At 51.4% G+C, this 27,309-nt stretch overlaps 3 protein-coding genes across 19 annotated transcripts in view; 2 read left to right on the forward strand and 1 right to left on the reverse strand.

Moving 5' to 3' along the window:
• Window positions 1–1,368: 1,368 nt before the first annotated feature.
• Window positions 1,369–16,701, forward strand: CC2H21orf58 (chromosome C2 C21orf58 homolog). Of its 3 annotated transcripts, XM_053220415.1 has the most exons (7): window positions 1,369–1,645; window positions 2,725–2,785; window positions 3,966–4,039; window positions 4,854–5,021; window positions 8,594–8,705; window positions 14,672–14,793; window positions 15,305–16,701. In XM_053220415.1, exons 1-7 carry the CDS (start codon window positions 1,586–1,588, stop codon window positions 15,479–15,481), a joined length of 774 nt encoding a protein of 257 aa, XP_053076390.1. In that variant the 5' UTR covers window positions 1,369–1,585; the 3' UTR covers window positions 15,482–16,701. The 3 variants fall into 3 exon arrangements, with proteins under 3 accessions (XP_053076390.1, XP_053076389.1, XP_053076391.1); XM_053220414.1 differs by lacking the exon at window positions 1,369–1,645 and having other exon boundaries at window positions 2,537–2,785; XM_053220416.1 differs by lacking the exon at window positions 1,369–1,645 and having other exon boundaries at window positions 2,537–2,785; window positions 15,882–16,701.
• Window positions 16,702–16,989: 288 nt separating this feature from the next.
• YBEY (ybeY metalloendoribonuclease) lies at window positions 16,990–27,089 on the reverse strand. Of its 12 annotated transcripts, XR_008297444.1 has the most exons (7): window positions 26,344–27,055; window positions 25,428–25,678; window positions 22,951–23,079; window positions 22,392–22,452; window positions 21,888–21,956; window positions 20,629–20,733; window positions 16,990–18,630 (listed from the first exon to the last, which is right to left on the reverse strand). XR_008297444.1 is itself a non-coding variant. In XM_027041359.2 (6 exons), the coding sequence occupies exons 1-5, from the start codon at window positions 26,879–26,881 to the stop codon at window positions 21,898–21,900; spliced, it is 1,038 nt and encodes a 345-aa protein (XP_026897160.2). In that variant the 5' UTR covers window positions 26,882–27,052; the 3' UTR covers window positions 16,990–20,733; window positions 21,888–21,897. The 12 variants fall into 12 exon arrangements, 10 of the variants coding, with proteins under 10 accessions (XP_026897160.2, XP_026897158.2, XP_053076382.1 ...); XM_027041359.2 differs by having other exon boundaries at window positions 16,990–20,733; window positions 26,344–27,052; XM_027041357.2 differs by lacking the exon at window positions 22,392–22,452 and having other exon boundaries at window positions 26,344–26,967.
• The window catches only part of MCM3AP (minichromosome maintenance complex component 3 associated protein), a 55,113-nt gene continuing 54,280 nt past the window's right edge, over window positions 26,477–27,309 (forward strand). For 3 of the 4 annotated variants that reach the window (XM_015085820.3, XM_015085817.3, XM_015085819.3), the window contains exon 1: window positions 26,706–26,841. The gene's annotated coding sequence lies outside the window, so the exon portion shown is untranslated. Of the gene's footprint in view, window positions 26,614–26,705; window positions 26,842–27,309 lie in introns of those variants that run through there. The other variant, XM_015085818.3, reaches the window with a different exon arrangement.

Consider the following 27,309-nt stretch of genomic DNA (forward strand, 5'->3'; position numbering starts at 1 on the left):
TCAAAACTGTCAAGGTCATCAAAAGCAAGAGGAGTCTAAGGGGACATGCTGACAAATGTCATATGATGTCTTGAAATAGAGAAGGGATGTCAGGCAAAAAAAAAAAAATACAGAAATCAAAGGAAGTATGGACCATAGTTAATGTATCGGTCTAGGTTCATTGATTGTAGTAAAGGGTAACAAACCAATATAAATAAAGTAACCTTTGTTATAAAGGGTAACAAACCAATATAAGATGTTAATAATAGGGGAAGCCATATGTGAGAATGCTATTTACCATCTTCTTGATTTTTCTGTAAATCTAAGTTTTAAATGACTTTAAATAAGTAACTTTAGTTTTTTAAAAACAATTTAAGGGACTTTCAGCCAGATTTTTGCCATCTGATACAAGCTGCATTGAGGAGGGGGCTGTAAGTGTGCCGATACTCCACTCTCACCCCAGCCCCAGATCGCTGTCACGGGCTCCAATAGCAAATCTGTTATGTCCACTTCATTAGCCGGGTGGATTAATTTGCAAATCTGAGATGTAAAACCCATACAAATGAAGGGCTGCTTGTATCAGTTTTGTGCCCTGCCTTCTGTGTGAAGGATCATTTATAAAAGGCTTCCCTTACCGGATGCAATCCCGCCCCACCCTCAGCCCTCCAGACATGCACTCCAGCCACCGACTCCTGACCTGACCAGGGGTCTTGTCCCTAGGTGTTCCCACCCCTCTCTGGGCTGGGGTCCCCACAGAGCAGCCCCAGTGCTGGAGTCACACCCCCGCCTGGAGCAGTGGTAGCTCCGCGTGACCCTGTGTCCTCCCAGGTGATGGCTAGGTGCCTGTGGGGTGGACCCACCGAGAACCCCCACCAGGGAAGCCCCCTAGGCATGTCATTGGCCAGCTCCCTTGTGCCCCTTCTGCCCCTCAGAATTTCCTAAAATCTGCAGGGAGGTGGTGCCCCCACCTGGTCCAGGCTTTACTCCCATCTGGCTCTGAGGGTCCCTAGAAGGGGTTGGGGGCTTGCCAGCCTCCAGGAGGCTGCAACGGATGAGGGGTTGGTAGGCCCCTGTGGCGCATGGGGAAGGATGCAGCTGTCCCCTACCCTATACTCTTCTGGGCTCAGTTCTGGGGTGGGGGCAGTGCATGGGGGTGTGGATCAGGACTGTCCTCCCCCCAGAACTTCACTCTGTCCCTCTGGCCTTAGCCACTGCTCGTTGCCTTCCCAATAAGCCCTACCTGGCTACACCTGGAGATTAGCAGTGTTTATAGGTAACCGCTGCGTGGGGCCTCCGTGGGGCTTGGGAAGGACTCTCGGTGGAAACCCAGCAACCTGGGGCCTTCCTGTGTCTACACTGCCTAGCAACTGCCAAGGCAATGCCGGTGTTGGCTCCCGACGCTGTAGTCCAGGGGGATGGGGCCACCCTCTCACATGCTCCAGCAGAGGCCAGTCTCCAGGAGGTAAACCGAGCCCAGCTCAGGAATCCTTCAAAGACACCAGGGTTGGGGCTGCTTCTGTCCAGTTGAGCAGTTCTTTCTTCTAGATACCCTGAAAACCAGGGAGGGAGGTGGGCCTGGTGGCGTCCCTCCTCTTACAGTCCAAGAATGCTGGACTCCTCAGTGGCAGATGCAATGACCCGACTGACCCTAAAACTCTTAGAGAAGGTAAGACGGGGGAGGCGGGGTAATCGTGTTTTTAACAACTTGTCAAAGAAGCACAGATATACAAGGTAAGTTATACCTGTGAGTATACTCCTTCCAAAGCAAAATGCTTTGCGATGGTTTTCAGCCTCATGATGAAGAACTATGGCTTCTTGGGTATTTTTCTCTGCATTTATGCAGAATCAACTATGTTCTCCTGGCAGTTTCTCAGCCAGGAGGTTGTTTGCACCCCCAGGCCAGAACATTTCCAGGGTCCCACAGAACTCCCCTGCAGAGCCTCCCAGCTTTAGTGTTTGAGAGAAGCCAAGCCCTGACCGGTGCAGGATCCGAAGCCTCATAGGCTGGCCCTGGGACCCATCCTGAGCCCCTATCCTCCCCTGCAGGTTCTGTTGGTCCCTGGCCAGCCTGCCCTCCCAGGCACCCAGCTCAGTGCCCTTCCTTCCATGGGACCCATGGGCCAACTTGGAGGGGCTGACAGGAGTCACCCCAACATGGGCCCAGACTGTGCTGCTCAGCCCAGGGCTCGGGTGATCAGAGGTGGTCAGGGACACGGAGCTGGCCTAGGTCAAGCTCTTCAGAAAGCTGCTGGAAAGGGACCATACAGGGGTGCCTGGGCGGCTCAGTCGGTTAAGCACCCGACTCTTGATGTTGGCTCAGGTCGTGATCTCATGGTTTGAGATCGAGCCCCGCATCAGGCTCTGCTCTGACAGCATGAAGCCTGTTTGGGATTCTCTCTCGTCCACTCTCTCTCTGACCCACCCCCCCTCAAAATAAATAAACAAACTTTAAAGAGGAGGGGGCCTATATACCAGAGCACCTGCCCTTAGATTTCAAGGTGGAACGTGTGTGCGCTGGACAGAAAGCGTAGCCCGCGCAGTCCCTGAGACAGTAAAGGTGACCCTTGCCACCTGCCCTGCACCTCTGTTGCTCAGCATGTCTTGTCCCCAGTCACCTCCATGTGGGACACTGGGCCCTTTGGACCCTCGGGGGGGAGGTCATTCCGGGAGCATGGGGCAGGTGCCCCTCATGCAGCACAGACCCTGTCCACTCACACACTTTCCGTCCTGATCTTTTCGGCACAGAAACTGGAGCAAGAGCGTGAGAATGTGGAAGGGGATTCTGAGGACCCTCACTTCGTGCCAGGTAAGAGCCCCGGGCTGCTTGGAGCCACACGGGCAGGCACAAGACCTCCCCCCAGGTCCTTCCCTCCTCCTGACAACAGCAAGACTGTCCTTACACTTTTCCCTCATACTCAGAATTGAAAGGCTTTCATTTTCATCTTTAACACACACACACACACACACACACACACACACACACACACACACACACCCAGGTGCTCTGCTGAGCACACCGTCATAGCTTATCACACCCTCACACAAACCCCAAGAGGGAATACATTCATCATTCCCATTTTGCAGATAAGGAAAGAGAGGCCCAGAGAGATCTGATAATCTGCCCCAGGTTGCCCTGCTCAGAAGTGGCCACATGTGGATCAGACCAATGTTGCTCTGAGCTTGTTCTAGGCTGGGTGGTTTGCAGGGCTCAGCCTGTCCGTCAAGTCATCACACCTTCAAATGCCCAGACCAGACACCCCTGAGTATCTGCCACACTGGCCTATAGTCAGACATTGAGGCCACAGGAACCAGGGGAGGGGACCACTCTGCCTGGTGCCAGTGTCCAGGTTCAGGAACATCTGGGTGAGGTGCTAGGGAGTCCCTACAAAAACATCGTCTACTCTTCATCATGTGGATGTGTCCCTCTGGTGGTGGAGCTCTAGGCAACTTCCAAGGGCAGCAGGCAGAGCCCAGGACTCAAATCCAGACAGGAATTTCCAAACCAGGTCACTGACCAACGAACCCTGGAATGGGCCAGGGCAGTGGGGACTCCCGGGGAACCCCCATCCCTCAGAGGACACACTGCTATAAGCATCCTCTGCACTGGGGGTTAGGGTGGGGGTGGAGAATAGGTCTGCTGTGCCAGAGGAAGGATGGCCAGAGCCAGCCTGGGATCCAGCAGACCTCGTTCAGAATGCCCTCTTGAGGGGGACCCCTCCCTCAGGATGCTGCAGATGACATTACTGAGGCTTGGTGGACCACGCCAGCCTCCAGGCTGCTTGGGGCCCCCGGGGGCTCCGGGTGGCAGGAGGCCAGGCACATGGCCCAGTTGCGCTCACTACCAGGACCAGTGAGGCCTCCCCCCTCTCCCCGGTGTCCAGCAGAGCCTCTGTGACAGGGGCAATGCAGTGCTCGGGCCCCGAGTGGAAACCTGCACGAGAGGACTTGCAGCTCATTTCCAGAAATAAGATGATCATTCCCTGCAGGAAATGAGGACAGGCCGGATGCAGCTGTACTGAGTGCTCTGAGGAGGAGGAAAGACCTTCTGCAGAGACTCTGGGTAGGCCGGTGTCCTGTGCCGCGTGGAGCTCTGGGGCTGAAGCTGGGGGCTACCGGGCCCAGGCCAGAGGCACAGGGAGGGCTTCCCGGAGGAAACGCTGGTTCCCTGAGGTCTGTTGACTTGTGGGTGGGTTGACTTGTGGGTGGGTGATCCTGAGCGGCCAGAAGACTGCGCACCTAATCACAGAAGAGAAAGCAAGATATGCACGCACGTGTTCTCTAGTCGGGAGCGTTAGCTGAAAAACCCTGCTTTGGTTCCACGTATCCACGGTGGCAGTGCTGTGCCAAGGACGCAGTTCCTACAGGAGGTGGGATTTTAGGACGGCCAAGGGCCTCCTCCAGACTAAATGCACCAGCAATAGGGAATGACCGTGGGAAGTGGCAAATGGCATCCACACGGACGGTTATGATGAAATACTGCTTTGTGGTGACGCTGGAAAGAGAGAACATACTCTGTTGACTGGGAGAAAAGCACAGCCGGACACTAGTTCATGTTTTTTCATAAAACATGGACGGACAGCCTGAGCTAAAAAGAAGCATTATCCCCTCCGCACCCCGTGCAAAAAGGTTTGTTGTCATGTGTCCCCCACACGCAGAGCCCGGCTCCTGTCCCAGAGAGGCCGTGCTCTTCCTGGGGCAGGTCAGCAGTGCCGGGCAGCCCTGAGGCCCGCCCCGCACAGAGGACCACACTTCTGTGCGTGGGCTCTGCTGTGCCAGGCGGGGTGGGGACGCCCCTCCCCCGTCTCCCCCCTTCGTGTCTGCGTGTCTGCGGCACTCCCTCCCTGGGTGCAGCGGGCCCTGCGTTGGTGTTGCAGGAACAGCACCTCCTGGAGGAGGTGTCCCAGCCCCGAGCCCCGAGCGGGGTGAACAGAGGAGGAGCCTGGGGATCAGCACTGCCCCCAGAGGTGGCCCCGGTGGGCATCCGCCCTGCTGTCTCCCCACCCCCGCCAGCCCTGGAGCCACCACACATTATCCAACACTCAGTAAGTCTTCGTGATGAACCGGGGGCGGAACCAACGTGGGGAGGATGCGGGGCCCACAGAGCCCAGTTCCTTCCTCGAGGCCCACCTGGGCGGCATTATGAACGGGCTCTGAAGAGGGTGGGTCAGCTAGGAGCCAAGAGTGGCTGCGTGTCCCATGTCCCAGGCACTGCACAGGGACCTCCGTGGCTCCTCTGTGCAACCCTCACAGGTGCCCTGACAACTGGCTTTGGGGAAGGGGTGGTCTCATCCCCCTCATTACAGATGAGAGGCTGGGGTCTCCATTCAGCCTTCCTGACTGCCAGGTCCTAACCTGTGCACCAAGAACAGAAGTATTCAGCATCAGGAGGGCCCTGAATTTGGGGAAGAAGTGTGTCCACGCTTTCTCAAAATCTCATAGTGACCAGAGGAGCCTAAGACCCTAATTTCAAGGGTAGAATTTTATTTTTTATACATACATATTTAATTTTTTTAATATTTATTTTTGAGAAAGAGAGAGACAGAATGTGAGACAGAGGGAGACAGAGAGAGAGAGGGAGACACAGAATCCAAAGCAGCCTCCAGGCTCTGAGCTGTCAGCACAGAGCCCGACGTGGGGCTCAAACTCACGCACCGTCAGATCGTGACCTGAGCCCAAGTCAGAAACTCAACCAACTGAGCCACCCAGGTGCCCCAATATATACATACATATTTTAAAGTTTATTTATTTTGAGAGAAAGTGCACACACAAGCGGGGGAGGGGCAGCCAGCGAGGGAGAGAGAGAATCCCAAGCAGGATCCATGCTGTCAGCACAGCGCAGAGCCTTAGGCAGGGCTCGAACCCAAGAACCATGAGATCATGAACCGAGCAGAGATCAAGAGTCACCCAGTGAGCCACCCAGACGCTCCAAGGGCAGAATTTAAAAAGGTAAAAGAGTGGTCCGATTTTGAGAACCTCATACCTTTATTCGGCCTCTGGGTTGTAAGCAAAGGAAAGGAACTGACTTTCTTCAGCAAAAGGGAATGTGTTGGAGGAGAGGTGAGTGCAGGGGAAGGACAGAAATCTGGGACATGACACATAAAAGCCTCAGGGAGAAGAGAAGGCCGAGGCGGTGTGCAGGACCAAGTTGAGAAGGTTCTGGACCTGCTGACCAGGGAGACTATTGGTGCCAGCAGGCTGGGTCCATGACCTGGAGGGCGTTTGTTCTTTGGAAGAAGACCCTGGCAGCACATGGCTGAGGGAAGAGAATGGGAAGGGGCAATTCAGATCAGGGAGAGACCTGTGCTAATGGAGGCCCTAGAGGCCCCTTCGCCCCTGGGCTGTCTGTGTCCAGGTTCCAGATATCCTAAGCCTGCGCCTTCAGGTCTCCCAGCAGCTAGAGCCTCCTCTTGGGAGTGGTGGGGTGGTGGGGGTGTAGGGGCAAGAGCCTCCCCCTACTCAAACCCACTTACACTTACTGCCCTTCACCAGGGCCCGGTCCTGCTTGCATGTTTCAGTCTCAGCCCCAGGGACAAGCAGATGATGGGAGGGGCCTTTGGTGGTTACAAGGAATTTCCTCGAGGCTGGATTCAGAGACTCTGAGGTAGGATGTCCTCCAAGCCATGAAGGCGTAGTCCCATCAGACTATGCGGTGGATAGCAAAGCGTGGCTATGGGCCAAAGTTGGCTTGCCATCTGCTTTTGTACAACCTGTAAGCTAAGAATTGTCTTATGTTTTTAGATGTTTGGGGGAAAATCAAAAGAAGAATAATAGTTTGTAACACATGAAAATGATATGAAATGCAAATCTCAGTGCCCATATTGAAGTTTCATTGGTCCAGTCTTGCCTGTCTATGGCTGCCTCCAGGATACAATGGCAGAGTTGAGTGGTTTGCAACTGAGGCCATATGGCCCATAGAGTCAAAACTATTTATTGTCTGGCCCTCCACAGAAAATGTTTGTCAGCCCCTGCTCTATGCCATCATTTCTATGAACTGGGAAAGAAAGGACAAGGTCAGGGCCTTGTTCGTGCAGGAAAAGAGTAAGATAGAAAATAGAAGTCTTTGGTGCGTGATCAACACCTAGTGTGTGCTTGAAATTGTACATTTATTTTAACTCAAGAGAGAAGCCAGGACTTATTTTTATGACCTGTCCCGTGGCTGCCTCTATTGAGGCAGGATTAATGAAACCAGACAGTGATTAGCTTAGCCTACTGAAGACAGGAAATGTGGGGAACATTAAAAACCATGTCATTGCTGAATAGATATTGAGTCCAGGTATCACATAGGACATGGCGTGTTATAAATATTTGTATCTAGCCCCAAATTCGTATGTTGCAGTTCTAACTTCCAGTGTGACCATATTTGGAGATAGCGCCTGTGAAGAGGTATACAAGGTTAAATGAGGTAATAAATGTGAGATCCTAGTCCAATGGGGCTGGTATCCTCAAAAAAGGAGGAAGGGATGGGGCGCCCGGTGGCTCAGTCGGTTAGGTTAAGTGACCAGCTTTGGCTCAGGTCATGATCTCATGGCTCGTGAGACCATGTCTTAGTCTGCTAGGGCTGCCATAACAAAGTGCCACAAACCAGGCAGCTGAAACAGCAGAAATTTATTTTCTCACAGTTTTGGAGTCTGGATGTCCAAGATCAAGGTGCCAGCCAATCAGGTTCCTGGAGAGAGTTCTCTTCCGGCTTGCAGACAGCTGCCATTTCACTGTTGTCACATGGCAGACAGAGAGTTCGCTAGCATTTCTTCCTCTTTAAAAAAAAAAAAAAAAAGTTTAATGTTTATTTTTGAGAAAGGGTGACACAAGCCGGGCAGGGGCAGAGAGAGGGGGTGACAGAGGATCTGAAGCGGCCGGCTCTGTGCTGACAGATGAGAGCCCGATGCGAGGCTCAAACTCAGGAGCCATGAAATCATGACCTGAGCCAAAGCTGGCCACTTAACCGACTGAGCCACCCGGGCGCCCCATCCCTTCCTCCTTTTTTGAGGATACCAGCCCCATTGGACTAGGATCTCACATTTATTACCTCATTTAACCTTGTATACCTCTTCACAGGCGCTATCTCCAAATATGGTCACATTGGAAGTTAGAACTTCAACATATGAATTTGGGGCTAGATACAAATATTTATAACACGCCATGTCCTATGTGATACCTGGACTCAAATATCTATTCAGCAATCTATTCAATGTGTTGGGTTAACCAGTTAAGTTCCTCTTGGGGGTGCCTGGGTGGCTCAGTTGGTTGAGCATCCAACTCTTGATCTCAGCTCAGGTCTTGATCTCAGGGCTGTGAATTCAAGCGCCATTTGGACTCCATGCTGTGTGTGAAGCCTACTTAAAAAGATAATAAAGTTCCTTTTGGATGGATGGATAAATGAATGGATGGGTGGGTGGGCAGATGGGTGGGTGATGGATGGGAGAGTAGAGAGATGGGTGGGTGGGCAGGTGGATGGTAGGTAACTAGGTGGGTGGACTTGTGGGTGAATGGATGGGTGGGCAGGTGGATGGGTAGGTGATGGATAGGTAGAGATGGATGGTTAGGTGGGTGGGTGGATGCTGGAGAACTCTCTCCTAGGGCACGTTTAAGAAACTAATCACCTGGCTCTTTTTAGGTCCCCCAGCCTCCTGCCACCATTATTCAACAACTACCTCAGCAGCCACTCATCGCACAGATTCCCCCTCTCCAGGCCTTCCCCACTCAAAGGTCAGGAAGTATTAAGGAAGGTAAGTGTTCCAGGAATGCAAACTGGTACAGCTTCTCTGGAAAACAGTATGGAGGGTTCTCAAAAAATTAAAAATAGAACAACCTTATGACCCAGCAATTTCACTGTCAGGTATTTATCCAAAGGATTCAAAAATGCTGACTCAAAGGGGCACATTCACCCCAATGTTTTTAGCAGCATTATTGACAATAGCCAAATCATGGAAAGAGCCCAAATGTCCATTGATGGATGAATGGATAAAGAAGATGTGGTGGATAAAGAAGATGTGGTACACACACACACACACACACACACACACACACGATGGAGTATTACTCGGTTATCAACAAGAATGAAATCATGCCACCTGCAATAACGTGCATGGAACTAGAGGGTATTATCCTAGGTGAAGTAAGTCAGTCAGAGAAAAACAAATATCATATGATTTCACTCATATGGAATTTAAGAAACAAAACAGATGAACGTATGGGAAGGGAAGGAAAAATAAGATAAAAAGAGAGAGGGAGGCAAACCATAAGAGACTCTTAAATACAGAGAACAAACTGAGGGTTGCTGGAGGGGAAGTCGGGGGGGATGGGCTAAATAGGTAAAAGGCATTAAGGAGGGCACTTGTTGGAATGAGCACTGGTGTTATATGTAGGGGATGAATCACTGGATTCTACTCCTGAAATCGTTGCTACACTGTATGCTGACTAACTTGAATGTAAACAAAATTAAAAACTTTTTGAAAAAGTAAGGTAAGTGTTCCCTATTAATACTGTTATGGGTTTACAAAATTCTCTATCGAAACAAAAAATATTTTTGTAAACAGGATAGTCATTTAGGGTCAGCTTTTGGCTATTCAACTGAAGCTATATATTAGCAACGTGAAAATCATTTTAACTTTAAGAAAAGTTATCTCATATGATGGATATTGCCAATGGAAGAAAACAAGAACCAGGAACTGAGTGGAAGGGGCTCCAATCCCAGCTCATCTGATTATTAGCTATATGAACACCTTGGCTAAATTGTTTCTCCTTTTAAATGAGTTTTAAATATTTGAGATTAAAACCACTTTATCGAGATGACAAATTGCACACATTTAAAGTGTCCAGTCTGATGAGTGCGGACAGACGTGTAATTCCATGAACCCATCACTAATGGAGCAGTGAGCACACTTACCCCCCAGAAGCTTCCTCCCTGACAACTAATTGTATGAGGGTCTAGGAGCAGACCTGCACGTGGAATCCTCTGGTCAGTGTTCTCCATTCTGTCCCAGTGACTAAGAGAACTGGTTTCGTTACCGTAGCTCCATCCAAGGTTGTAATGTGTGCCGGGCCTGGCGCATAGGCTGCCCCATGACTCAGCCAGGGGTGCTGTCCACGCTGCAGCCCCTAGAAGGTGCCCAGGAGCTGCTGAGCACGGCCCGGCCTGTGCGATCAGAGGCGGTCCTGCTAGGGCTCTCCATCCCTCTTTGCTGGTTTTTCCAGATGAACCTTAGTGGTAACCTGTCAGGTTCCAAAGGCAAACTGAGCAAAACCACGTGTGTGCGAATGCCTGTATGCCTTCCGAGAGAAAAGGTGTCATTAAAAATCAGTGGTAGGGGCGCCTGGGTGGCTCAGTCGGTTAAGCGGCCGACTTCGGCTCAGGTCATGATCTCAGTGGTCTGTGAGTTTGAGCCCCGTGTCGGGCTCTGTGCTGACAGCTCAGAGCTTGGAGCCTGTTTCAGATTCTGTGTCTCCCTCTCTCTGACCCTCCCCCGTTCATGCTCTGTCTCTCTCTCTGTCTCAAAAATAAATAAACTTTAAAAAAAATTTTTTTTTAAATCAGTGGTAAAAAATGGAATGTGTGATACGTGCCTAGCTATTTAGACAAATTAATGTCAGGCCTCCAACTCCTTATACCAAAACAAATTTCAACCAGATCAGGTATTTGAATGTAAAAATATGAACTCTCAAAAGTACTCTAACAACCACTTTGGAGAACTGGTGGCCTTTTTAAAAATTGCAATATCATAGACTGTATTCCTTGTACTGTGCCTTTTATTCCCATGACTTACTCACCCTATAACTGGAGGCCTGTATCTCTCTTGCCTTCACCCATTTTCCCCAACTCCCCCTCCCGTCCGGCAACCATCAGACTGTTCTCTGCATTTATGGGTCTGATTCTGCTTTTTTTCCTTTCTTTTGGTTCCCTTTGTTGGGCCTTAGTACAAAGTTGAGCAAGTGGCATCTTGAGCTCCTTCTGCCCCAGCGACAGGAACCGGGAACAGCGTCGCTCCCCTCCTCTGGCTCGGCTGTTACTGCTCTCTATTCGTCCTCTGGGAAAACTCCCTAGCATGATATCATACAGAAATACTGTTTGAACTTACCTGGTCTTTCCACTTACCTTTGTTGAATCTCAGACCGCCCTTCTGGAATTGACTTCTGTCATGTTGAAATCCTTTCCAAGTTCATTTAGAACAGACTCTGGAAGCTCCCTCCGTGTTTGCTTTCTGGCAAATGTTTTTATCCTCCCCCCACCCCCCCCTTTTTTTTTTAACATTTATTTATTTATTTTTGAGAAAGAACACAAGCCCGGAGGGGCAGAGGGGGAGAGACAGATCCCAAGCAGGCTCTACACTCAGTGTGGAGCCCGTCACAGGGCCTCATCCCATGACTGACTGTCAGATCACAACCTGAGCCGAAATCGAGAGTCAGATGGATGCTTAACTGCCTGAGCCACCCAGGCGCCCGGATTTCCTCTTGTTCTTAAATACCAGTTTAGCTGGATATTCGGATCTAGATTGTTATCTTCTCTCAACGCTTTCTGAGGACCCTTGTGATTACATTGGGCTAACACAGATAATACAGGATAATCTCTTCATCTCAAGATTCTTTCATAAAAATTAATCAATTTAAAAAATTGTAGGGGCGCCTGGGTGGCTCAGTCGGTTGGGTGTCCGACTTTGGCTCAGGTCATGATCTCACAGTCCGTGAGTTCGAGCCCCGCGTTGGGCTCTGTGCTGACCGCTCAGAGCCTGGAGCCTGCTTAATAGATTCTGTGTCTCCCTCTCTCTCTGACCCTCCCCCATTCATGTTCTGTCTCTCTCTGTCTCAAAATAAAAAACGTTTAAAAAAAATTAAAAATAAATAATTGTAAAAAAACACCATAAAACTAAGCATCTTACACGTGTAAGTAGTGTTAACTAGATTCACATTGTTGTGCAGCAGATCTGTAGGACTTTCCACCTTGCAAAACTGAAACTGTATCCATTGAACAACTCCCCACTTCCCCTTCCTACCAGCCCCTAGCCCCCACCATCCTACTCTCTTTGAATTGGATTACTCATATGAGAGGAATCATAGAGCGTTTGTCCTTCTGTGACTGGCTTATTTCACCTGGAATAACATGTTTGAGGTTTATCATGTTGTGGCAGATGTCAGAATTTCCTTCCTTTTTAAGGCTGAATAATACTCCATCATATGGATGGACGGCCTTCGCCTGCCAATGGATGCTTGGATTGCTTCCGTCCTGAGACTCTTAAAAACATCCCTTTTACCATGTAATGAAACACAACTCACAGGATCCAGGCATTAGGATATGTACCTGTTGGGGGTCTATCATTCAGCTGACCACACTATCCAATCATGTTATTATCCCACAAATTATGGGCCCATTCTTTTGGGGTTGGGTGTTCCAGTGTTTTCTGGCTGGTGCCACCACACGGTCTTACCTTGCGGTGAATGGGCATGTACGTTTCTGGGGGCACATGCCTAGGGATGAGGTGTCTGGGTTAGGAAATACTGCCAGACAGTTTTCCAAAGTGGTAGTATCTGTTTACACTTCATAGGAGGGAATGTCATGGTGGGCATGTCATGCTAGCTCATTCTGATTTTACTTTGCACGTTATCTTGTCATATATTTATTGACTGTAAACATCCTTTTTATGAAGTGCCCATTCAAGTATTTTGCCCATTTTTCTTTCAGGTCATCTGCCTCTCTCATTGGCTCATGTATTCTAACATGGATCCTTTTTGATACATGTAAAGCAGACGTTAAGTCTTTTTGTGGCCTGCCTTTCCCTTTCTTCGTCGTGTCTTTGGATGAACATGTTTTTAAGGCTTTTTCCTTTATGAATTCGTGCCTTTTCTGTCCTGTTTAAGAAATCTTTACCCACTAAAGGTCATGGAGATGTTCTTCTACAGTTTTGTTTACTTTCTCATTTAGATTTATGACCCCCCTGGAATAGATTTTGTGTACTATGAGTTAGGGATTGGTGTTATCTCTTGTCATGGGTATCAATTTGGCCCTGTGCCATTGGTGAAGACCCTAGCTCCCTGCAACACTGATGTGTGTCCCTTATCCTCAGGCAATAACATGGTGTGAGGCCCTTTCTGGACTCTTCTCCTCCAATCTTTCCTCAGTGGGAGGGAATCCCAGGGCTGGTTGGGGAAGCTTCCCTAAAGGTGGTGGGAAGCTTGTTGCCTCAGAATGGGGCTGCCCAGGCCCAAACTCGCGTGGGTCCTCTCAAGGGTCTTTGCCCAGAATGGAGCGGCCAGACTCAGCCTCTCCACTTTCTTATCTTGCAGGCATAAGAGTTCCCACAGCTTTGTTGCCATGGGAATCTGGGTCTCTGCCCCACCCCCATTGCTCCCAGGCCTGGGGCAAAATCTGTCAGTCAAGGGTCTCCAGAGAAGCAGAACCAACAGGATGTGTCTAGAGAGAGAGAGCTGTATTTTGAGGAATTGGCTCATGTGATTACTGAGGCCTGGCTAGCCCAAAAGGACTGCTGCCTGCTGCCCACCCCAGTCCTGCCACGCCTGCAGGAGCCCCCGCCCCAGGCCGCCAGGCCCCTCTGCTTTGACTGGGAATGTGAGCGGTTTCTGGGACTGTCTGTAGGGAGGCCGACAGAGCCTGGGGCTGCCTCATTTCTAGGGCCTGGCTGCTGTGAAAGAACTCAGGTTTACCTCTCACACTGACAAAAACGCACCTGTTTCATAGTATCCAGAAATGGTGAATGTGTTCGTTTCTTGGGGTGGCTGTAAGAAGAACCACAGGCCTGGGTGCTTAAAACAATAGAAATGTACTTTCTCTCACTCTGGAGACCAGAATTCTGAAATCCAGGTGGCCACGCGGCCAGGCTCCCTCCAGAGGTTCCAGGGGAGGGTCCATCCAGCAGCGGCGCTAGGCAGTCCTGGCCTGGCCGCGTGGCTCTCTTCTCTGCCTCATCTCCACGTGGCCTCTCCTCTGCTGTCTGAAACCTCCTCCGCCTCTCTGTGAAAACACTTGTCCTTGAATTTAGTGCCTACCTGGATAATTCAGGATGATCTCAAGATTCTTATTATACCTGCAAAGATCCTTTTTTTTTTTAAGACCCTTTTCTAAATAAGGTCACATTCAGAGGTCTTGGGGATTAGAATGTGGACACACCTTTTGGAGGCCACCATGCAGCACAGGTGGACGTGAAGAAGCTGGTAGGAGGGGTGCAAAGTGGAGCAGCCTCTCGGGAGCCCAATTGGACACGTGCGACAACATTTTATCTTATTTTTAATTTTTCTAATGTTTATTTTTGAGACACACACACACACACACACACACACACAGCATGAGTGGGGGAAGGGCAGAGAGAGGGGGAGACACAGGATCCGAAGCAGGCTCCAGGCTCCCAGCTGTCAGCACAGAGCCTGGCGTGGGGCTTGAACTCATGGACCGTGAGATCATGACCTGAGCTGAAGTCGGACGCTTAACGGACTGAGCCACCCAGGCGCCCCGTACATGTTAAAGCACATACATCCTCCAACCTAGAAGCTTCACACCTCAGAACACGCCCCCCCCACCCCCACCCCAGAGCCCTGCACAAAGACACCTGTGCTGAAAGGGCTTCTTGCTGATAGAGAGCTGCATCTGTCTCAACAAACGGGATGCTCTAAGGCTTTGTTCTCAGGAGTGGCCTGAGAATCTGCATGCAGTATGTGAATGACAGAGCCTCTCCCGCCTCTCCTTCAGACATGGTGGAGATGATGCTGATGCAGAATGCACAGATGCACCAGATCATTATGCAAAACCTGATGCTCAAAGCCCTGCCCTCTGGGGGATCACAGGCCGCCCCTCTGCATTCCACCCCACAGGTAGGCTCGGCTGGGGACGGGCACCAGGGCAAAGGAGACAGGCCAAATCAAAGCCAGAGGACCTGGGTGGCTTTTCTTCTGGAAGTCTGTGTATCTGTGCAACTCTGAGAAGCACATTTCTGACTCCTGGGTCCATGACCCGCTTGTGAATACCCCCTGCTCCCAGTCCCACCCAGATGCGGGATGAGTTCTGCATTTTGGGGCCCAGAAAGCTGTCTCGTGGAGACGGGTGAGCTCTGCTGGAGCCTGGGCTTCTCCCCTCCCTTCCCTTCTTTCTTCCTATCTTCCCCTTGCCCTCCCCTCCTTCTCTTTGTCCATCCCAACTCCCTCTACCCTTCTTCTCTTTGATGCCAATCCTGGGCTCTGACCGCCCCCCCTCCCCTTAGTTAGAAAGCAGGCAAAGGGAAAAAGGTGGACCCAGGGAGCAGCCTTTGTCCCTGTAGAAACGGGCCAGTGTGTGTACTGTGCTGAGTACCCACAGCGGGTTACCCCTGTCCTCCTGTGAGCCCAGAGGCAGAAGCCGCCCTCCGTGCATCACCACCACCACTATGCACCCCCAGCCCAGCTGCAGGCCTCCCCGGCGGGTTACTCCATGTGGCCCCCAGTGGTCTCAGCCACCATCCCCCCACCTGCTTCCGGCTTCCTGCACCACATGGCCGGCCCCTCCTTGGCAGCCCTTAGTGGGTAAGTCAAGGCCAGCTTCTTGGGTCTGTGGAGCGGGAGTACCCTAGGGCCTGGGTGGTACCTCCCCACCCCTGCTGACAAGCCAGGGGACCCCTGTCTTTGTCAGGTCCGTAGGCTGTAGCAGGGAATTTGGAAAGGCCCTGCTGTCTTCCAGAGGGAGGCAGGTGGGTCTTTGGCAGGATCAGCCCGTGGTGGTCGAGGGTTGAAAATGGACCCCATGCCCACCTCCAGGGAAGCTGCTTGTGGCCTGGGTCATTTGTTCAGCCCAGCAGGAGTGGTGCTGGGAGTATGAGCAGGGCTGTGGGGACCCCCACCTGAGCTCTGGCAGCACGACTCACCTGTAGCATGGTGTCTGTAAGCCAGGCCAGGGCAGTAACTGCACCCCGATATCTTGGCTTTCCTAGGGTGGCATCTGATGGCATCCTGCCCACACAGGCTCCGGGCCTGTGAAACTCCACGTGTGGGCTCAGTAAGCAGCAGGGTCCCAGTTCCCCAGCAGGTGTGGTCGGGGAGGCCCGGCAGAGGCCTGAAGCCTCGGCCCTGGATGCTGGACTGCCAGGCACGAGGAAATACAGGGATTTCACCAGGAGGGATGGCCCAGTTAGCCGTATAAACTGTTAAACCTTCCTGTGGAAGAAATACCAGAAACAAGTCAAATATGATGACGACTGGGAGGTCTGCCTGCCACGAGCGGCCGAGGTGAGGGCTCCTGCCAGTCTCAAGAAGTGAAGCAGACAGCAGTCGGGGATCTCTCGTGGGAGAGTATCTTTCCATGCGGGTCTGCGTGGCTCCTTCTACAAGTCAAACACCAAGTTGAATGTGGTTCCTTTCGAAGATGGCTGAGGAAAGGGAGCTTTCTCTGCATTTGTTCCTTTTGGTTCTGTCAGGGCTTCCGGTGTGAACGTCACCTTTAGTCTTTCTTCATTTTCTGTGACTTTTTTTTCTTGGTGGAATGATGTTCCCTTGACATGTTAATATAATTTTCACATGAATGTCACATTTAAACGTTACAGCTGTTTTCATCTACCCCTTTTGGGAAAACCTATTTTCCCCAAGTTCTGCACCAGCGAGAGCCCTGCCTCCTTGGACCCTGCAGGCTCCTGGGATGTTGGCCCAGGGAAGGGGATGACCACGTGGCGGCCAGGATGCCTCCAGGGCGGGAGGGCGGCAGGGGCCCCCACCACGTGCCTGGCACACGCATCTCTTGTGAAAGGCAATTAAAGGTCTGACTCCATTGCTGATTTTCACGTTGACTTTTTTTATTAATTTTTTTAATGTTTATTTATTTATTAAAAAAATTTTTTTTCAACGTTTTTATTTATTTTTGGGACAGAGAGAGACAGAGCATGAACGGGGAAGGGGCAGAGAGAGAGGGAGACACAGAATTGGAAACAGGCTCCAGGCTCTGAGCCATCAGCCCAGAGCCCGACGCGGGGCTCGAACTCACGGACCGCGAGATCGTGACCTGGCTGAAGTCGGACGCTTAACTGACTGTGCCACCCAGGCGCCCCCTTTAATATTTATTTTTAAGAGACAGAGAGACAGAGCATGAGTGGGGGAGAGGCAGAGAGAGAGGGAGACACAGAAACCAAAGCAGGCTCAGGCTCCGAGCTGTCAGCACAGAGCCTGACATGGGGCTTGAACACACGAACCGTGAGATCATGACCTGAGCTGAAGTTGGCCGCTTAACCGACTGAGCCACCCAGGCGTCCCAATGTTGATGTTTTCTAACATGGCTTTTCTCAACACAATTGGGTTTTATTTCTCAACACAATTATTAATTAATTAACAGGGAGGAAGTTTAACAGAAGTTGGATGTCTTTGGATGGCCTGATAAATTGGAAAAACTCAGTTTTGTCTGTGTCTTGAGTGAGGAAAACCCAGTCCTTCCTCGTGAAGGACTTTACTCACACATAGAACAGGCACTTCTGTCACTTCTAGTTACCAGTCCTCGCCGGCATCACCAGGATGTCCTGTCATCCAACTCGGTTCTGACACTGTCCACCTGCGTGAGGATGAAGTCCCACGAGACTGCCCCCCACCTCCCTCGCCAGCTGCAAGTGCAGTTGTCCCTGCTCCTGACCTGCTGGGTCAGGGAGCAGAGGTTCCCATGGCCCCCTCTTCAGGTTCGATTACTTTGTTAGAGCTGTTCACAGAACTCAGGAAACACATTTGCCGGTTGAAGGATGTGATAAGGGGTGGGGCAGGTCTGGGAGGGTCCCCTGCACAGGAGCCTCCACCACGTGGAGTTGGGGTGCGTCACCCTTTCAGTGTGGATGTGTTTACTCACTTGGAGGCTCTTGGGACCCTGCGCTCCTGGGATTTATGGGGACTTCCTCTCATAGGCAGGCCTGCGAGATAGACTAACTGCATTTCCAGCCCTTCTCCCTCTCTGGAGAATGGGATGGGAGGAAGGGGCTAACAGTTAACAAGCTTCCAATCATGGCAGGTCTTTCTGGGGGCCCGGGCCCCCCCCAGGAGCCCCTAAGAGTTGCCTCAGAACAAAAGACATGCCTATCACCCAAGAAATTACAAGGGTTTCAGGAGCCTTCGGTCCACAGGGATAAAGGAAACATCTTCCTGCATCGAGGAGCGTCCAGGTGCCGTGACAGGACAGAGCAAGGCACCACTGGGCATCAAGTGGGGTCACAGTTATGTGGGGCACAGGGGTGAAGGCAGCCCTCACGGGAGGGGGGGGGGTCCCCTTGGTTCTGCGCAGGCCGACCTGGGGATGCTAAAGAGGTCAGAGCAGGCCCTGGAAGAGAGCCGTGAACATGGAAGCAGTCACAACTTCTGACACTGCTACAAACCTGCCTGGGAGGGGGGTCTGAGCTCCAAGTGCCTGGAGCCCGGGGTGGAGGCTGGCTGTGCAGAACTTGACTGTGTGCTGTAAGAGCTACAGGTTTGGTCTTCACCCCCACTTCTGTCCAGAGCCCCAAACCCCCGCAGTCCCCTGATCTGTGGTAGAGGTGGACAGAGGCGTGTATACCCTGCTCCAAAGTGGGGGCAGTGCTGTGGGACTGAACCCTTAACCTGTGGGGTCTGCACAGACTCCTAGCACTCATGTCAGAAGACGTATGAGTGAAGAAACCATTTTCTTCTCATGGCCGTGCCCTCCTGCCCCTTGGTGTGGGGTGCTGAGAAGTCGAAGACCTGTGAAACGAGACACCATGTAGGCCTGGCCTGGAGCCCAAATGTCCCAGCTGCTCTGCAGACTTACTGTGCCTCTAATCGAGACTCCAGTGTTTCCTGGCACTCAGGAGCTAAATCTGGAGACCACACGGGAGAGTAATGGGCTGAAGAACCCAAGGGACCCCTGGAGCAGGAAGAAGGGCCTGTCCTGGCAGAGGCTGGGTTTGCAGAAGCTCTGGAATCAGGGCACTGTGGCCAGCTCAGGGGCGGGCAGAAGTGTCCAGGGGAATGAGACAGCCGAGACAGAGCTCCATGGCTGGATGGGACAGCCTTTTCTCAGATTTAGATCAGAAGGACACTGGCTTACATTCCCTATTGTTTTCAATGATATATAAAAACCCCTCTGAATCAATAAAAAAGAAAAACCAATACTTCACAGTGGAGGGGACGCCAATGAAAAGCCGGTCACTGCTGACAGGACAGATGCAGGCCAGCCTCAGTGCACACGTGATGGGGGTGGGGAGTCTGCGTGCATGGGGGCTGGGGTCTGGACGCCAAGGTCATTGCTATGGGCTGCAGGGGGGACGAGTGACCAGGCCCCTGGGAAGCACTAGGCATTGCCTGATAAAGCTGGATCCCTCACCCCCAGCCCCCAGCAGTTCTGTTCTGAGGCCCAATCCCTGGCAGATCTCCCGAGCCCCACGTGACCAGAGATGCATGGGGGTTGGCTGTAACGGAAGACGGGGGAGCATCCGAAATGCCTGCTGACAGGACAGGCAGGTCTCAGGACCCCTTCCTTCTCTTAAAAAGAACCGTAACGCCAAGAGCTTTGTGGGGTCATCTTTGGTCTTTGCTGTTCGACTTTCCACTGAGAGCCAGCTTCCCTGGCTACAGGCAGGCTGCGCAGAGCCCATGAGCACTCAGGAACACCATGAGCCCACCTCTGTGTCCCTGAGCGCCTGGGGAAAGTCCAAGTGGAGACATGGCAGATCCAGTGGGAAATGCATTTTCACCTTTGAGATGGATTCATGGGAGAAACCAAATTCTCAGAATTGTAGTATCCCTGGTTTTGGGGCCAGAGTCCCCGAGAGGCTGTTTTATTGCCATGGCCTCTGCAGAGGTCACGGTGCCACTGCCAACACCGGTACCTGGGAGGTCCGAGTGATGGAGGCCCGGGCTGGCTCAGCCAGCAGCCCATGGTCTGCTCCCATGATGCCCTGGGCCCATGAGCAGCTCTGGGTGAAGGTCTGTGCTGCCTCCTGGGTTTAATATTCAGAGGACAAGGCAAGAAACACAGGAAAGAGGATGGGATGTGGCAGTTGGAGCTCAGGGCTCCCCTGGAGCCAGGAGACACTTAACTTCACTCAGCAGGTGAACAGGGCCAACAGGGCTCGAGAGCTCCTGTCATGTCAGGAAAGAGGCCTTAGGTAGAGTCCACAGGCAATGCTCCGAGCCGGGGCTGCAACCACCTCACGAGATGTGACGGGTGGGAGATGGCTGCTGTGGGTCACGTGACTGAGGTGGTCCTGGGCCTTGTGGCCACCCTAAGGGTCAGCCTTGTGTCTCCCCTCATGAAGGTACCAGGTCACAGCACTCTCGAGGGGTAAGTGGGGACCGAATCCAACAGGGTTCCCGTAGGAAGGAGGGTGAGGGGCATGCCCGCCCTGGGCTGCCTGGTTGATTTTCCTGTGCAGGCTGCACAGGCAGGAGAGAAGAATGCCTCTCGCCTAAGGCAGAACCCCAGGCGGATGAAGTTCCTGTGCTCCACCTCTCCATTCTAAGAGTTTAGAACTATCTTATCTGCAATACTGAAAATAACATGTCTGCTGGCTTCCAAATGAAGACATGAACGGACATTACTTTTTATACTTAGTCACTTCTGCAGCCCCACGGGGCAGTAGCAACCAGCAGAGCCCTCAGTTTGGTGGCGTGCCTGGTCCTCAGGGCCCGAAGGTGAGGGTCCATCTGCCCTCCACATGGTGTCCCTGTGTGCTGGAGAGTCCCTCAGGTGCCACTCACATCTTGGGCCTCCAGCAGTCAGAAGAGGCCCCTGCTTAGGGGCTGGAGACTGGTCCCGGTGCGCCGGCTCAGCTCCTCGAGAACCTGCTTTTCCTTCTGGTACATCTGAAAGAAGGGAATGGAAAGTGACTGTGGACTGCCTCATGGCCTGGCCCCAGGGGTGCCCTCTGGGGGAAGCCCATCCCCATGGCTGTGGCATGAGGAGCCTCTGCTGTGTAGACTCTCCCAGATTCAAAGTGCAGGACCTGGTTCCGCTCACCTTCACCCAGCGCTGCACAGGGAGTATGGACATGCTGCCTGTGGGGTGATGGGTGGGGACAGCAGGAGGGACTGGGGGCCAGGGGCTGAAGTAGTAGCCCTGGGTAAAAGAAGATGAGTCCCTATTTGGAATTGCAGAACAGGCCAGACAAGTCAGTGGGGCCCAGGAAATGTGGGAGGGGGACACATGAGGACAGCCCCTCCTGGGGGAAAGGGTGGTCAGTGCTTGCAGGGGTGGGGGTGGTGGTGGTGGGGGGTGGGTGGGTGGGTGAGGAAGTCCCAGGAGGGCTGGGGTCCCTGCTGGCGGTGACAACATGGACTTTCCAAGATGCTGCCAGAGGGGGGCGAAGGGGCCTCATCAGGGTCAGTCTATGACTTGGAGGGGTGTGGCCACAGGCGACCCAGCCTGAGATAGACTGGATGTGAGGACAACTGTATCAAGGACTCTTGTTAATTGAAAAAGTTTTTTGATGCCTTCCAGAGAACCCAATTATTTGACTACAAATATAATGTGAGCTTATTAAAAACAACATGTACATATACCAGCACACAACCTTATACATGGGGTAGATACACTGGCACTTCTGAAGGATACGAATGGCTAAGTAACTTCACCCGATAGGTCCCTATCAGACGCCTGCATGATTTGAGTTCCCAACTGATCAATAACATCACAATTTCTCTTGTAAAGATTTTTTAACTTTAAACCATTAGAGTTTTATAGAACTTATAGAATTTGGTCTCTCTATTCAGTCGTTCCTTTCAACAGTGAATAAGTAATACAGTTAGTAGCATTGGGGGAGCCCGATATTTTGAACACTGCTAGTCTTTTTTTGTGAAATAAGCCTTTATAAAATTCCTTAATTTACTGCCTTTGTGTTTTGTTTTGTTTTGTTTTCCAAATCTGGTCTTCATACTTGACTGCAGGAGATAGCTAGGCAGCCCCGGTTCTTGGTGTGCCCTCTTGTGCATATGGTGGAGGACTGGAGGACAGCTCCTACCTTCTGCCATTCAGCCTCCGTGCTGTGTGTGAAGCCCAGCAGGTGACAGAGCCCATGGGTGGCAGTCACCTGTCAGAAAAATTAAAAAGCTGTTTCACGGACTGATCACGAGCAGGCCATGTGCCAGAGGAGGAGGAGCAGGGAAGGAAGGGAGAACTCAGCCCATGCGTGGTGGGAGGTTAGGAACCCAGGGGTGGAGGGTACCTGGGGCTGTGAGGGGTGCCTACGTGCAGTGGAGTGCCGGCTAGGAGGAGGGTGGCCGGCCTAGTCCTGTCGTGGGGGGATGAGGGTGGTGGGAGCGGCGGGCCGGCCCTCCCCTGCAGGCACTGGATCTCTGGGGTGTGGCAGGGGATGCCGGAAGTGGATGCCCACTGCAGCCTGTGGGGTGCATGGCTGCCGGCCGCAGAGACTCTGGAGCCGAACCCCATGCTGAGCAGTCCTGCCTGTGCCAGGGCTCCTGCTCCCAGAAAGTCCACCCCCACCCCGAAAGCAGGCCCCCAACACCTGTCACAATGGCTCTTGCTGGGAAGCTCTGCTTCAAGTCACACAGAAGCTCCAGGATCCCCTAGAGATAATTCAGGGGCTGTCTGGTCAAAGAAAAACACCTCAATCGAATCCATGAGGAAGTTAAAATACGATCGCTCTGCAGAACCACCCCTCCTTTCTTTTGCATCCAGCTGAGAAGAGTGGGATCTGGAAGGTCCTAGAGGCTACAATCCCATCTACTTTGACAGTTCTGTAAGGAGCTTATTCAGTAGGTCTGAGTTAGCTACACAGCCTGCTGAGCTCCAGAGGTAAAAGGGAAAAACAAGGCTATTTCCGGGAAATTCCGACATGTTTCCTGTCCTCTCCTCTCACCCAACACTGCTCGGCTTAGGCTCTTCCCTCTCTCTGCCAGATGATGAGAGAGGGTACAGCCCCTACTCGTAAGTCTCCCTCCCCCAATAATCCTTGTCCCACATGGGAGGCAGTGCGGGTGCCAGCGTCCCACCCATGACCTCTTCCCAGGCCCGGGCAAAGGACACGGCTGTGGCATCAGGGGCCAGCACTCATTCCCACTTACGGTAAGGACGTCATAGTAATCCTCATTCCCTTTGCATTGCTGGAAGATATACTCCACTCCTAGGAAAATGTCACCCAAATTGTAGTCATCTGGAAAATCAGGCTGGGGAAGTTCACCTGCTTTTACATTCTATAAATGAGGAAAGACAGATTCGGAGAGCACGACCTCAGGAACACTAACCCGACACCAGGCCTACACATTTCATTCTGGAAGACCCCTACTCATCAGTCCCAAGGCAGGTGAGGAGTGGGGGAACCACAGTAGAGCCACTGTTTACGAGTGACTTCAGATGTTTCTGATGTGGAGAACAAAGGCAAAAAAAAATTTCCTTACAACTTACAGCCCATTGACAGTCCCTTGAAACAGGCAGAGTGACTTTCCTCTATGAGCTCAGCTGCCTCCATGATGACACTTTGCTAGGGGCAAAAGGCAACCTTAGCCTGACCCCCCAGGATCCTGTAAGCCTTCTTTAAACATATAGAAACTCCTTTAGAGGGGGGCCCGGATGCCTCAGTTTGTTAAGCGTCTGAGTTAGCTCAGATCATGATCTCGCGGCTCGTGAGTTTGAGCCCTGCATCGGGCTCTGTGCTGACAGCCCAGAGCCTGGAGCCTGCTTTGGATTCTGTGTCTTCCTCTTTCTCTGCCCTTCTCCCGCTTGTACTCTGTCTCTCGAAAAGAAATAAACGTTAAAAAAAAAAAAAAAAGGAAATTCCTTTGGAAACTTCCTTCATCTCTAGTCCCCAAGATATAGGTTAGCCATCATCCTCCAAGCATATGGTCCCCTGATATATATTTGAAGGGTCTCGTAAGTAAGGTTTTACAAGACAGAAGTAAATTAACTTCTTCTTACAATAGCTAACCCCCTCAGGGCTCTGGAAACCTTGTTTCCAAATTTCCTTGGAGGTTTCCCCTGTCCCTGACCCTCTCCTGACTTGAAAGTGTAAAATCAGTGACTCCTCACAACCCCAGTGCAGCTCTTCTTGCCCACAGGTCCTGTCCCTGTGCTTTAATAAAACTACCTTTTTTGCACCAAAGATGCCTCAAGAATTCTTTCTTGGCTGTCAGCTCTGAACCCCAACATTCCCACATCTTTTCCACCTTGTTAAAGGAGTTACTTTCCTTCTTTCATCCTTTCCAGTGCACAATCACACAAATCCACATCAGTCCAATTTTGTATTTCTGTTCTGTTTGTTATTTTGTCCTAAACAATCTTCCACATCTTCCTACATAAAACCAAAAAACCCCCAGTCTATTAATCTGAGGCCGGTTCACACTAAGCTAGTCACGTGTGGATGGGTATTTAGGGTGTTTCCTCCCCATCAGGAAAAAAAATCAACTGAACATTTAAAAGTTTTATAACATTTTGTCTTCTTCCTTTTCTTGCTTTACCCTCCTTAAATGTGACACTAGTGGATTAAAGAGTACACATATGTTTCAAATGCTCTTGGAGTATATTGCCAAATTGCTTTCCAAAAAGGTCTGGATGCTGCTACTAATAATGGCTTTGAATGAGTCATTTCATGATGCAGCTCATAACCTAATCACTATCTTTTATTGTTGAAAATATTTTTTCAGGGGCACCTGGGTGGCTCAGTTGGTTAAGCGTCCAACTTTGGCTCAGGTCATGATCTCACGGTTCGTGGGTTTGAGCCCCTCATCTGGCTCGGTGCTGACAGTTCGGGGCCTGGAGCCTCTTTGAATTCTGTGTCTCCCTCTCTCTCTGCCCCTCCCATACTCGTATTCTCTCTCTCAAAAATAAACACTTAAAAAAAGAAGAAAATATTTCTTCAGTGTTATTTTACATTTTCAGTGAAAATTTCAGTGTTATTAAAATTTTTCAACCCTACCATACTTGTTACTGAATCACACAGTTGCAGAAGCACTCACTCCCCTTCAAACTCACTGACGGTCTTCTGAAGGATGGCACCAATCGCTTTTTCTCCCCGGGTGATGGGTATTGGTCAATAGGGGCTGGTCATGCTGCACTCTACTCATGTGTTCACTTTTTTTTTTAAAATGGTTATGATTTTGAGAGAGAGTGCAAGCAGGGGAGGGACAGAGAGAGAGGACAATCCCAAGCAGACTCATGCTGTCAGCACAGTGCCCAAAGAGGGACCCTAACTCACAGACCCATGAGATCATGACTTGAGCCAAAACAAAGAGCCAGACACTTAACTGACTGAGCCGCCCAGGCTCCCCTCATGTGTATATTTTAAAGTTCTCTCTCTTTTTTTTTTTTCAAGTTTATTTATTTATTTACTTAGAGATAGAGTGAGAGCAGGGGAGGGGCAGAGAGAGAGAGAGAATCCCAAGCAGTCTCCACATGGCGAGATCTTGACCTGAGCCAAAATCAAGAGTTGGACTCTTAACGGACTAAGCCACCCAGGTGCCCCTATTTTAAAGTTTCCAAAACAAAACTTAAAAATCAGAGTATTTACACCAGAAGGTGGGCCAGACAAGAGGAGAATACTTTTTACCTCATGAAATGGAAAGGAAAGCACATCTGTTGGCAGATTTTTCTCTCTGTAGATTTTATTAATGTGCTGAATACTCTTGTTGTCAACACAGATGATCGCCAGGTCAAATTTCTGCACCCCTAATATACTCCTCACAATCTCCAACTTCTTGCGAAGAGGCGCTCTCCTGATGGGGACAGCTCGTTGCAGGTTTCTAAGCACCAAACTCATTTTCAGAACAACATGCCCTTTAAAAATGTTTAACAAGGAGCCTGTGGTCAAAGTTTAAAAGAACACAAATCAGTAATTGAAAGTGGCAATAAATTCTATAAAATTCTATAAAAACACATACAGACCTCACATCATTTTATTTTGTGAAACTCACTGAAAAATTTAAGGGGATTTACATTTTACCATAAGAAAGATACAAAAATGAAGGAATATAATAGGAAGTCCTAGAGTCAGGCCTGCCAGAATGGAACAGCAGGTAGGAAATTAGGACCTGTAGTCAGGAAGGGGCCATTAATAATGAAACCGGGTTGGGGCGCGGGGGAGGAGGTGGAGGAAGAATACGGTGAGTTGTGAGGTGGTGTGGGGTTGTACAGGATGGGGGGAGAGGGAGGTGTAGGGTGCTATAGGGTGAGGGGGAGTGGGGAGGTGTGGGGTGACGGGAGGGGAGGTGTGGGGTGAGGGGAGGTGTGGGATCATATGGGGGGGAGCGTGGGAGGGTGCTATGGAGAGGTGTGTGTGAGCGGAGGCGGGGAGGGGTAGGGCCGAAGGGCGTGAGTCCTAGGGGGACGGCGGGGGTGGGGGAGTGGGTCGGGGGCTTCCCAAGGGACCACTCAGCGTGGCACCGAGGCTCCGAACGCAGGCTACGGGCAGCACGCGGGGTGCGAACGACGCCCCACTTTAGAGAGAAAGCCACCGGCTCACGTACCAGGTTCGAAGCCAAGGGGGCCCCGTTGACAGCCCGTGCGCCGGAAGCCCTCAGGCCTTCCGGCTGGAGGGCGGAACCAGAGTGTGGCGGAGTCAGTGTGGGGCCGAGCCGCGCGGAAGAGCCGGAAGCTGGTCCGTTGCGTTTTCTTTCCGCAGCGCGCAGCGAAGGCCTGGCTCCGGCGGCTGCGATCCGTGTCTGCGCCTCCAGCCGGGCGCCGAGGGGCCCCGGGGCGGCGGCAGGCGGCGGGTCTCCGAGTCCCTGAGCCGGATGGTGAGCGCGGCGCGGGGCCCGACCTGGGTGGAGGCCGCTTCCTTCCCCTGCGCCATCTCCCCGCCACCGCGCCCCTGTAGTCCGCCGAGCGGGCCTGGGGCGCGGGCGGCCGAGGGCCGGGGGCGGGACTTTTCTGGTTGTGCGGCATCCGTTCCCGGCCCTTCTCGGGTCTGGGGCGGCCTCTCTGCGGGGCACTCGTCCTTTGAGCCGGTTTCTGGGTCATCGCAGGTATGGCAACACAATTTATTTCTATATCTGGGAAGAACATTTAGTGTTCTGGTTGCTGGGAGAAAAGTAGAAAACACTTCAACACTAATGTTCTTAACAGCGTTACACTGTAGCTTTCTGGCTATGGAGATTGGAATAAGTTTGGAGAAACTCCTCTCTTTAAAAGTGTGACTACATTCATTTTCTTGTTGTTATTTGAGTTTTTTCGTGAACTTACCAATTCAGAAAATGATTTGAATTTTTCCTTAGTATGAAGCATCACGCTTCAATCTCCAGTAACGAAGTAATTTATTTCTCCACCCTCTACTCCAGCCCTCCCCACAAACCCCCCACTGGCTCTCAGAAAATAATACCTAACCCTTTGATTTGCCCAGTTTTCCATTATTCTTAGAGTGTGACATGTGATTAAAAGTTATCTTCTTAGTCTTCCAGCAGGACATAGCTGTGATGATCTCAATTTTTGTCTTC

The sequence above is a fragment of the Acinonyx jubatus genome, chromosome C2 (assembly GCF_027475565.1).
Source record: "Acinonyx jubatus isolate Ajub_Pintada_27869175 chromosome C2, VMU_Ajub_asm_v1.0, whole genome shotgun sequence".
NCBI classification, from domain to species: Eukaryota; Metazoa; Chordata; class Mammalia; order Carnivora; family Felidae; genus Acinonyx; species Acinonyx jubatus.